The sequence below is a fragment of the Grampus griseus genome (assembly GCF_964374135.1).
Source record: "Grampus griseus genome assembly, chromosome: 12".
In the NCBI taxonomy this organism is placed as follows: domain Eukaryota; kingdom Metazoa; phylum Chordata; class Mammalia; order Artiodactyla; family Delphinidae; genus Grampus; species Grampus griseus.
Window position 1 is genome coordinate 23,547,894 of NC_139006.1, and position 12,454 is coordinate 23,560,347.

Below are 12,454 nucleotides of genomic sequence, written 5' to 3' on the forward strand. Positions count from 1 at the left end.
CTGGTCCTCAGCTGTCCCCATCGGTAAAATGGGCAGAGGGTCCCCTGTGTTGAGATCTCCAGCCTGCGCAGAATCACCCTCACCAGTTCGGGCACCCACAGAGGGCGCAGAGTCTAGCGGGCACCAGGGCCGCCGCAGAGCCCGAACCAGGGGGCGGGGCTAGGCCCAGGGGCGGGGCCTGGCGTCGGCTGGGCGGGGCGTAGGCGGGCGGGCCCCCGTGCCAGGTGCGGTTTGGTCCTCCCCGGGCGCCGTAGGCGGCGCATCTCGCTCGCGCCCCGGGCAGAGGTCCTCGCGCGTCTGAGGCGGCGGCAGGAGCTGAGCGGAGACGGCGCTGTAGCGGCCTCCTCTTCCCCATTTCCGCGCTTCTGGGACCATGGCCGAGCAGGCGGGTAAGGAAGGGCTGCGCCGTCCTGTCCCGGCCCCGGGGCGCCTGAGGGGAGCTGGCGGCCTCTCGGGGGTTTCGGGCTGAGTGGACCCTCGTGGGTACCGGCTCCTTAGAGAGAGAATTTGGGGAGTGAGCACAGCGCTCCCCGAAGACTCGGAGGTTGTGGGGAGCGGGGATAGAGGGCTCGCGGGGAGGTGGGGCAGGCGGGGTTGGCGGCTTCCCGCGAGTCGAGGTCCTTGGGAGGAAGGGATGTTGGGGGGGCACCTTTTTTTGTGGACCTGGAGACTGCAGGTCCTCAAATTAAAACTCTAAGGAAGCTGAGGGGACCGGTTTCCGTTGGAGTCACAGTTTGGGGGAATATGGGGAGTACGGCATCCTCAGAGTTTGGGTAGGTTCTGAGGGTATGGAGAGTTACCCCGTGTTCTGGATTTTCTGTGGAAAATTGAGGAGAGTATGAGTTTCCCACGGGATCCAAGCCTTCTGGAGGGTATCTTGGTGCCTGCGGTCTCCTGGGTCTTGGGGTTCTTTGCAGGAAGTAGGGCATTGTGGACTCCCTTGGGGTTTAGGACACGACTGGGGGTAGGGAGAGATTGGAGCTTCTTCCTGAGGCAGGTAGGGCCCCTGGGGCTCTGGGCCCTCCCATGGCCCCTCTGAGACCAGAAAGGAATGTGGCCAAACACCTCCTGGAAGGAAGAGTGTCTAAGGGTGAAGGGTAGCTTCAGGGTTAGGTTGGCTGGGCCTGTGGTCCCCTCCCTCCCAGTCATTTCACACCACCCTGCAGCTTCCTGCCCTCCTTGCCTGTCCCCCAGTACCAGGAACTTTCTGTTTCCCAGAAAGTTGTGGGAAACACCCACCTGTGTGGGTGGCCCAGCCTCTGGGTCGACCAGGGTCAGCGTCCAGAAGCTTTCTAGAGCTGGCAGGAGGGAATAGTGGAGGGGGGAGGCTGTCCTGGATATCTGCCCCCGCTTCCTGGCTTTCAGCCTGTGGACAGTCACTTCCTCCATCCTGAATAAAAGAACCAGGCCACCAGTGGGTCACTTCCTCACCATGGGAGCATGGGATTTTCTCCTCATTCTTAATAATAGGCTTTTAGAGAAAAAGGGCTAGGGGTAGACATTCTCCGTCCCTTCCTATTTTATTTTTTTTTAGTTTCCAGAATTCTTTGTCTCAAATGATTTCTAATGATTTTTTCTAACCTTTGAGTAACGTAGGTTCCCTGTCTTGAACCTTGATTCTCAGAAACTTGCGAAAGATCTTAGAGTGCAATAGTGTTTATTAGATCTTTCTCTGAGTGAACCAAAAAGCTGTCTAGAGGCATCAGTGCCTCTAGATGCATTCGTTTGTACATTCTTCCATAAGAATATTTGTTGGATACTTCTGGGCCACACGCTAAGCCAAGCGCTGAGGAGTATAATGATGAGCAAAACGACACAGTTCTTGGCCTTTGTGGTGCTTACAGCCCTAGCGATGTACAGTAAATAATTGAGGTGACAATTGAGATAAATGCCATAATAACTGAGATAAGCAGTTGAGATATGTGCCATAAGATTGCACCAGGGGCAAGGGAAGTGGATAGGGAACACATTCCTTTATGAAGCAAGTTTATGCTGAGCCCTGAGGATAAGTAGAAGCTAGTCCAGCTAAGAAAGGGTGAAGAACTTTTCAGGCAGAGGGAACATAAAAAAGCCCTGAGGCAGAAAGGCATGTGGTGCCTTTGAAGACTGAGAGAAGGCCAGTACAGCTTTTTTATGGATGAGGAGACTAAGGTTCAGAAATTACTTGTTCAAGGTTCCATAGCCAAAAAAATAGCAGTGGTCAGAGTTCATATTTTCTAGCTTCAAATTTGGTGCATCATCCTCTCTGAATCACAAACACTAGAATGAGGTTGCCCGTGGAGTCAGAGAAGGAAGCGGGACTTAAACTTTTACTTGTTCTTGAACACAGTCAGAGCTGTGTTCCGAGACAACTCAGATTCCTGTGTAACAGAAGAATCAACAGAGAAATCAAATATTTGCTGAGTACCGGTGATGTCTAAGGCACTGGGCTGGGCCAAGTGTTACCTGTTATAAATTTTAACAGATGCTAGAGATAATGTAACTCTCCTCGTTTTACATGTTAAGAAACTGAGGACTAGGGAGAAAAATGGATTTGTCTAGGGTTACTCAACTAGCGGTAGAGCCAGGTCTAACCTAGAACTTGTTCAGTGCTCTTTCCAATATTTCAGGGTCCTTGAGGCATACAGGGTCTGGCACACAGTATTTGTGGAAATGAATAATATGTGGTTTGTGCCTTTGAGAAATTCACTATTTAGAGTAATTGAGGAAAAAATGAACAAATCAAGGCAAGCTATTATAAGGCCTATAGGTGATAACATAAGGGAATTTCAAAGATGAGGGAGAACTTTATTCATACATTTATCCCACAAGTATATATTGAGTTCCTGCTGTGTGCCAAGCACTTCTAGGCCCTGGGGGATACAACAGGGAGCAAAATAGATCAAATCCCTTCCCTCGTGGAGTGTATGTTCTGGTGGCGAGAGACAGACAATAAGTAAATACATGAATATCATATGTCAGGGATAAATGCTCTGAAGAGAGATGAAGTATGATAAGGGCATAGGTGCAGTGGGAGGTCAGGGGAACCTCTCTTCGATGACATCTGAGCAGAGAAATGAAGCAAGGGAGTGAGCCATTTGCATATCTGGGGGTAGAACATTCTGGACAAGGAATAAAAGAGAATGAGCAAAGACCCTGAGCCAGGAATGTGCTTGGCATGTTTGAAGAACAGCAGGGTGTCCAGGGTGGCTACCAGATTTGGTCAGGGAATGCTTGACAGAGGTAAGATTTGAGAGATCTCAGGTAGGTTAAAAAAAAGGGCAGGGGGGTTTAAGGGGTAAGGAATAAAACTGTAGGAGTAGGATTGCAAAGGCAGGTGAGTTTCAGGATCTTCACAAGGGGTGGTGAATTAATATGTGTGGTGGAGGCAAAGATTGGGAGGTGTGGGAAGTGGAAGATAAGGCTGAGAGGGTGAGTGAAGCCAGACTGCAGAGGGTTTAATGCCAGGCTTGTAGACTTTTCTGATCTGCAGCAGAGACCATACGTTTAGAGGCAGGGAGAGTCATGATGTGGGCATTTTGTGTTTATGCTATCAATCTGGCTTTGGTGGGCAGGATGAATTGGACAAGGGTAAGGAAGAGCACCAGTCTGGAGGTGGGTACATACAATGGACCCTGAGCTGAGGTTGTTACTGATAGGAATGGAGAAGGAGGCACTGACCAGAGGAAAATGCCTCATGTCATGGGCAGGGTTGGGTGACTTGAATGGCTCTGGATATGGGATGGAGGGAGCAAGGTAGGGTCCAAGAAGACCACAAGGTTTTAGAGCTGAATAGAAACGCATCATGTTCAAGAGGCAGTATTAGGCTTTCCACATTCCTGGTGGGTTGTCTGCCTCTTCTGGAGACTATGCTGATTTCCAGCCCAGGGCTGGCCTCTGATCAGTGCAACCTGGGGTTGGGGGCTTGGGCTCAGGCCTACTAGGGAGGGGTGGAGCCCACCCCCAGGTATCATTTCGGCATTTCAGTGAGAGGGTGTGGAGCTGTAGCAGTCTCTTACAAGTCTATATTCTTTCCCACTCTTGACGTTTCCTTATACAGTAGCAAGAATTAGATTCTTACCTATTAATTCACATCCAACAGTAGCTAAAACACGAAACCATTGCTTGGTTCTATCAAAGTACACCTTGAGCGTCCATCCTGGGATTCTATTTTGTCAGATCTCTCTACTTGTAATTTATTTTTCCAGTAAAGAAAGTCTAAAATGTAGTTGAAGACAGACTTTGGAGTAAGCAGACCTGTGGTCTAATCCCAGCTCTAACACTTGTTAGTTGAGCAGTTCAGTTTCCTTTTCATTAAAATGGGAACAATAATAGTCCTTCGATACTAGTCCTTATTTCATGGAATCTTTATATTCAATTAGTTCATGCTTGCCTAGTGCTTAGGACACTGCCTGGCATATAATAAGGACTCAAAGAATTTTTTTCCCTGCCATTGACAATGGGTTGAGAACTGCCATCTGAGAATGTATGAATTGGTTAACCAGTTCTCTGATAAAGAGATTCTTTGTAGGCCTTCCCCTAGATAAGAAAATGCCTACTCATTCACAGCTAAGTAAACTTATGGTTGGAAGTGAGAACCTGAGTGCCTGAAAGCCGAAAGTGGCAAGAACCATCTGTCTTGTTTGTTTCTCTACCAAGTGTCTTATTACTCCACCAAGCTTGCCTTGCCCCCAGTACCTGGTTTGTCCCTCTCTGACATGTGTTATTTTTTTACATATCCTTGCCCCTCATACCCATGAGCACTCGCTAAGGGCCCCATAAGTTTGTGGCCTAGTCTCTGTCTTGCACATGGACACATAGAAGACATTTGCTGAATTTGTTTTGAAAACATTCCCATCAGATTTTAGAGGCTAATGTATTTAATAGCTCAGCGTTTTCCCCAGCCAGTCCCCTAGATATACATGAAAGAAAGAAGAAAAGGTACTCACAATTCAGTTGCCAACTAAGTGCCAGGCACTGTGGGAGGTATTTTCAGGTAATATTATGTTATTTCTCTTAATCCTCTTGGTAATGCTGTAAGGTGAGTGATATTCTCTTTTTAAAGATTAAGAGACAAGGGGGTGAAATAGGTAAAGGGGATTAAGAGGTACAAACCTCCAGTTATAAATAAGCCACAGGGATATAATATACAGCATAAGGAATAAGGTCAATAATATTGTAATAACTTTGTATGGGGACAGGTGGTTACTAGACTTTTTGTGGTGATCATTTTATAATGTATGCAAACATCAAATCACTATGCAGTACACCTGAAACTAACATAATGTATGTCAACTATATTTCAGTTATTAAAAATTACTGATAGGAGCTGGGGGAGAAAGTTATTTGTTTACTTTCTTAAAAAAAATAAAGATTAATAGTCAGGCTCAGGGCTTCCCTGGTGGCGCAGTGGTTGACAGTCTGCCTGCTGATGCAAAAAAAAAAAAAAAGTCAGGCTCAGAGAGGTTAAATAATTTGCACAAGGACACAGAGCCAGGTTTCAAACCCAGATCTAACTCCGGTTCTTCTGCTTGACCCTTACAAATTTTTCCTAATAAACTAAGGAGAGGCAGAAGAGAATAACAGCAAGAATAAAACCTCTGAGATGTCTGTGTCTGTGCCTTGACCTGAAAAATGAGAGGCCCCTGTTTTAGTGTCACAGACTCTCAGAGTTAGGAGTAATTTGATCCCTCCTTTTTTTTTTTTTTTTTTTTTTTTTTGCGGTACGTAGGCCTCTCACTGTTGTGGCCTCTCCCATTGCGGAGCACAGGCTCCAGACGCGCAGGCTCAGTGGCCATGGCTCACGGGCCCAGGCGCTCTGCGGCATGTGGGATCTTCCCAGACCGGGGAACGAACCCGTGTCCCCTGCATCATCAGGCGGACTCTCAACCACTGCGCCACCAGGGAAGCCCATGATCCCTCCTTTTATGAAGGAAGAATCTAAGGTCCAGAGAAGTCCAGGAGCGCCTTTAAAAATCATCTAATCTTTCTTCCTTAGACACTCCTTTGGTAATATTTGATAAGCTAGTGAGGAGGAAAACTCTTTGGGTTACAGGGGAGAATATCTAGAGGAATGTTAATCATTACTGTTAATCTTGTTGGTAGTCACTTCATTCAAATGTGATCTCTTCTCTCTTGGTTGTTCCATACCAGTTGCTGCCCTGCCCCTCTGCTTCCTGCTTTATCCTGGAACAAGTTGGATTTATATACCTGACCTGCCAGCTCCCAGGGGGCACAACAGTTACCGTACTTGTTTTGTGCTGCACTGAATTGGCTGGGTTTTGTTCCAGGTTCTCATAGTCTAGTGGAACATGAGAAGCACCAACGATTTTTTTTCTCAAGTGAAAGGATAGGATCTGTGCATGTTGGTTCAGGCCAGGCTTTATGGTCTCACAAGCTCTCAGTGCTTGGGGATTTCTCACCACTTTGAAGTTGAAAAGGACTAGTTTGCAGAAACCAAGTTCTTAGACCAAGATTAAGGTGAATGTTAGTGTCTTGTGGGAAACTCACTGGCCCTGAGCTGGGGTACCAGGCTGAGCCCTTCCATGGAATAACTGAGCCCTTCCAAGTCTCAACTTGTCTGAGGCTGCTTAGGATCATAAAAATGCAACAGGTCTGGTAGTCTCAGAACTTGGGTTTGAGCCCCTTCTGGACCAGCTTTCTGATGGTTAGACAACTCAATTCTTCTCCAAGCCCATTTTTCTTTCAGAAAAATGAAAGGCTTAGGTTTGAGTAGATGATTTTTAAAGGCCCTTCCAGCCTTACCATCCTGCTACCCTAGTGCCTACCCCAGTAGTCACAGATTGTTTGAGGCTCATGTCACCAATTATTAAGTTGGGAGAGAGAAGGGTATAGAAGCTGAGTATATTTTATACCAGCATTCAAAAGATCCTGAAGGTGAGAAATGTTGTAATGGCCATTGGTTACAATTCTCACCTTGTTTGCATCGCACACTTAGCACTTCCTAAAAGCAACAAATCCCAGTAATAACCATGAAGGCATGGTTTTCTGATTATTAAACACCTGACAAGGGCTCCGTATTGTTTGAAGCTGCTGGGGACATTTACTTAGTCAAGCTCCCTTTCTGGACTCTGACAATCAGTAGCCACTGTTGATAAGTCTGCAAATAGGAGAGGTAAACACAGTCGAGGGAGAGGTGAACAGCCTGGTACAATGAGGTATTTTCCTAGAGGAAGACATTCCCAGCCGGACTGGACCCTAGATTGGTCTTCCACTAGGCCTCACAGAATCTCCAAGACTTTGTATTATTACATTTCTCTTACATTTCCTAGAATGAAGGTTGTAAGAGAGTTAGGATCATTGACTTTTAGGGCTGTGTAAGGGAGCTGAAGAGGCCAAGAGTATTTTTGAAGAAAGTCTGGGTTTGGGAGGCTGAAGGCTCTGCGTGAATAGCGTCCCTCGGGTACAGTGTGACAGACTGAGGCATGTACGTCTACATGTGACTTTTCCTGGAGGTAGTCACGGGGGAGCCAGGACACATTCCAGGTGAATCATTGCTGCTGACCATTGGAGCTTATCTTTGGAAATTACCTTTATAGCTGAGAGTTGGGTCCAGTTTTTCAGTTGGATTTGCCACACAAAGGAGTGTCAGTTCTGCACCACACTTCATGCTAGGCCCTGGAGATTTGAAGATGATCAAGATGCAGTCTTTGCCCCTTAGAGCTGGGGGCGGTGGTGCAGAGAGGAAGGGACTAAAGGAGACAGAAACATAATGAACTGTAGTTATAGAACAAATGATATAAAACAGGTAATACACCAAGTGAAACAAACACTTCCTGCCTTTGGGGGACCATCAAGGAAGGATGGAAGTCTGATTAAGGGAGGAAAAGGTGGGTAAATAAAGTATCCTAAACACACAGAGTAGCTATAGGTGTGAATGTTAGGATACAAGACCATGCATTTGTGTGGCAGGAATAAAAGATAAATCAAGATGTGACTAGAGCATTCGTTTGTACAAGAGGTTGAAAGATAAAGGTTCTTTGGGGCCACCTTGTGGAGGGCCATCCCTTCTTTCTTTTTTTTTTTTTTGCGGTACGCGGGCCTCTCACTGCTGTGGCCTCTCCCGTTGCGGAGCGCAGGCTCCGGACGCGCAGGCTCAGCGGCCATGGCTCACGGGCCCAGCCGCTCCGCGGCATGTGGGATCTTCCCGGACCGGGGAACGAACCCATGTCCCCTGCATCGGCAGGCGGACTCTCAACCACTGCGCCACCAGGGAAGCCCCTATCCCTTCTTTCAATAAATGTTTCTTGAGGGACTGTAGTAGGCCAGGGACTGGTCTTAGTTCCCTAGTCCTTAGGAGCTAACAAGAGCCAGCTTTAGTGATGAGTGAGGAGTTTGTGTTCCTGCCTCAGGACCTTTACACAGATCTCCCCGCCATCCCAGTCTCCAGTGTTACCCTTTCCTCCTCCTTTTGCCTGGTTAATTTCTATTCATCCTTTAGAGCTCAGCTTGGAAATTACTTCCTTAAGGAATATGTTCTTGTTTGCCCTACCCAGCCCCATTTGCTTAGTTATGAACTTGATATCTTCTTCCTACCACTTGCCCCAATTATAATGAAAATAATTATGTTATTGTTTAATATCTGCTGTATGTTTAATCTCTCTCTTGTTTGCTGCTCTTTCCCGAGCATGGTGTTAGACACATAGTTGGCATGCAGTAAATACTTGCTAAAAGAATGACTGAAGCGTGTCCATTGAATTTAGCAATAAGCGGTCACTGTTGACCTTGGTGAGACAGTTTCAGAGAAATGGTGGGGGTGGAAGTCAAACTGCAGTGGATTGGGCAGTAAATAGGAAGTGAAGAAATGAAGGCAGTGATGTGTAGACAACTTTTTTTTTTTTAATTGAAGTATAGTTGATATACAATGTATCAGTTTCTGGTATACAACAAAGTGATTCAGTTATATATGTATATATTCTTCATATTCTTTTCCATTGTGTTTTATTACAGGATATTGAATATAGTTCCCCACGCTGTACAGTAGCTCCTGTTGTTTATCTGTTTTATATATAGTAGTGTGTATCTGTTAATCCCAAACTCCTAATTTATCCCTCCCTGCCTTTTCTCCTTTGGTAGCCATAAGTTTGTTTTTTATTAGACAACTTTTTTTTTTTTTTTTTTTTGCTGCGCCGCATGTCTTGCAGGGTCTTAGTCCCCTGACCAGGGATTGAACCCGCGCCCTTGCAGTAAAAGTGCAGAGTCCTTACCACTGGACCGCCAGGGAATTCCCTGTTAGACAACTTTTTAATATGTGTGGCTGTGACATGGGGAAGCAAGGGTGGTAGCTAGAGGAGAAAGTGAGGTCCAGGTTTTTTTTTTTTTTTAATGGGAAAGACTTGAATTTATTTAAATGACAGTTGGAAGGAGCCAGTGGAGAAGGGAGTGGTGGTGGAGACTGTCTTCTGAGAGGTGGGATGGGGTGGAGTCAACAGTTGAGTTCTGTAGACATTGGGGAGTCTGGGTGAGCCAGCTAAGACTGTGCAGCACACCAGGAAAAGAAGCCAAACACCTGAACTCGGGCAGTGCTGAAGGACAGAGAAGGATTGGAGGGACATTTCAAAGGCGGAACCAGGTGGCTATGAGAGGAGGGAGTAGAGGGTCTTGATTTTTGTGCCCCTAGTGCCTAGCACAGAGCACATGTTACGTAAGTGTTGAATGGTGTTGAGTTTCTCAAGACCGGAGGGGGACTTCTCTGGTGGCGCAGTGGTTAAGAATCCACCTGCCAATGCAGGGGACATGGGTTTGAGCCCTGGTCTGGGAAGATCCCACATGCTGCGGAGCAGCTAAGCCCGTGTGCCACAACTACTGAGCCTGTGCTCTAGGGCCCGCAGGCCACAACTACTGAGCCCACGTGCCACAGCTACTGGCACACAGGCACCCAGAGCCTGCGCTCTGCAACAAGAGAAGCCACTCCAATGAGAAGCCCACACACCGCAACGAAGAGTAGCCCCTCACTCGCCGCAACTAGCGAAAGCCTTTGCGCATCAACAGAGACCCAACGCAGCCAAAAATAAATAAATAAAATAAATAAATTTATATTAAAAAAAAAAAGACTGGAGGGCAGGGCAGGCTCTGGAGGGTGTGGCCATAACAAGTTATCTCGAATATCTTCACAGTGGAAAGTCCTGATTCTTTTTGAATTTTGGAAACAACCAGAGGTCACTCAGAGCCAAGATGTTGAATTGTTGAGTAAGTGGGTGGTCGGGTCAGAGACTATTCCTTGCTGGTTAAAAAGTAAAAGCAAGAAACAAGGTGTGGCTTAAAATAATGAGATTTGCTGGTGGCAGCCTGAAAGCCCTTTCATGTAAGAGTTCCCAAACTCTGGTACTTCCAGAATTTGGAAGATTCATTTGGATATCTGTGTTCATTAAAAACCCTCTCACTAAAGGGAACCCTCTTGCACTGTTGGTGGGAATGTAAATTGATACAGCCACTATGGAAAACAGTATGGAGTTTCCTTTAAAAAACTAAAAACAGAACTACCATATGACCCAGCAATCCTACTACTGGGCATATACCCTGAGAAAACCATAATTCAGAAAGAGACACGTGCCACCACAGTGTTGACTGCAGTACTATTTACAACAGCCAGGACATGAAAGCAACCTAAGTGTCCATCGACAGGTGAATGGATAAAGAAGATGTGGCACATATATACAGTGGAATATTAGCCATAAAAAGAAACGAAATTGAGTTATTTGTAGTGAGGGAGATGGACCTAGAGTCTGTCATACATAGTGAAGTAAGTCAGAAAGAGAAAAACAAATACCGCACACTAACACACATATATGGAATCTAAAAAAATGGTTCTGATGAACCTAGGGGCAGGACAGGAATAAAGATGCAGACATAGAGAATGGACTTGAGGACACGGGGAGGGTAAGCTGGGATGAAGTGAGAGAGTAACATTCACATATATACACTACCAAATGTAAAATAGATAGCTAGTGAGAAGTAGCTGCATAGCACAGGGAGATCAGCTCGGTGCTTTGTGACCACCTAGAGGGGTGGGATAGGGAGAGTGGGAGGGAGGCGCAAGAGGGAGGGGATATGGGGATATATGTATATGTGTAGCTGATTCACTTTGTTATACAGCAGAAACTAACACAACATTGTAAAGCAATTATACTCCAATAAATATGTAAAAATAATAATAATATTAAAAAAAAACCTCACTAATTCAGTGTCTCACCCATAAACCAGTTTGAATGAGTGTCTCAGACTTTTCTGCCTTGGAGTTTGTGAGGTTGATGGTGCACTGTCCAACCACTACCACCCAAAACCACAAAGGCCCCTCCCTCTTGAGAGTCTAGGAAGTTTAGATCCAGGAGGTGATACATGTATGGGAGAGGAGCAGGTGGGTCGGGCTTTAAAGCCTTCTGCCAGCTCATTTAACTCTCCTCTGGGCTATGAGGACAGCTGTCTGTGCCCTGGCTGCCCCAGAATGCCGCCAAGCAATCCTGAAGTGCCCGAAGCCGTGCATTGTCTATTCATGGCCCCTGTGCCTGTAAAACAGGGTCCGGTGACTGTCACTGTGCCTGTGGCAGTCTGGAGTTACCCAGAGAGAACAAAGCCACACACACGGGGCGCACAAGGGAGTCTTGTAACAACCTTGTCCCGCTTTCTAGGGCTGAGTCAGGTACCACAACTTGATCTCAGCTGCCCTTTTATTTCAACAAGTTAACATCTGAGCCACACCAGGAGTATTGTGCTCTGTCCCTTTTGGAGGGATGTGGACTGACTCTGTGCTACTGCCCATGCTAATCTCTCAGCCTACACAGCTCTTCCCCATACTTTTTCAGCCTGTAGTAAATCTTGCCCATCTTTCAAGGCTCAGCTTCCCCTGCAAAGACTATCCTGGCTCCCCTGAGTGGAATGGGCAGGAACTAGAAAGAGCACAGGCTTTAGAATGGGGCAGACCTGAGTTGGGATGCTAACTCTGCCGCTTGGCCTTTCACCCCCGGCCCCAAGCTTCAGTTCTCTTATCCGTTAAATGAATATAATAATACCTGTCTCACAGGATTGTTTTGAGAATTAAATGAGATTGGGTCTGTGAAAGCATCTAGCACAGTTCTTGGCATATAGGAGGGATTAAATGTTTGTTCTTTCCCTTCTACCCTTGTAATTTCTTTCTCTGAACTAAGATAGCACTTTGCTTCTACCCCTGAAATAACATCTTAATGAAAGAGTACAATATGGAAGAATGTTTCTTTTCCAGTGGATTTCCTCTTTGAGGAGCAGGGGTAATTTATCCAACAGTCTCCAATGTAGAGCTTGGACCCATGGGTCCAACAAGAGGACCCATGATGTTGGTTGAATGAATGATGGAACCATTGGGGTGACGGAAAATCTGCACAACCAGGGCTGTTGAAGAGTAGGGAAAGGCAGCAACACGTGTAACCTAGAGAGGAGAAATTTCTGGGTGCTTGCTGGGGACCATTGTAGGAAAGGCTGA

At 46.4% G+C, this 12,454-nt stretch overlaps 1 protein-coding gene across 1 annotated transcript in view; it reads left to right on the forward strand.

Annotated features, from left to right (window-relative positions):
- The first annotated feature begins 265 nt into the window (after positions 1 to 265).
- LIMK2 (LIM domain kinase 2) overlaps positions 266 to 12,454 on the forward strand; it is a 55,864-nt gene continuing 43,675 nt past the window's right edge. The window contains exon 1 of the mRNA XM_082668103.1: positions 266 to 389. Coding sequence (XP_082524229.1) covers positions 374 to 389 — 16 coding nt within the window. The 5' untranslated portion in view covers positions 266 to 373. The remainder of the gene's footprint in view (positions 390 to 12,454) is intronic.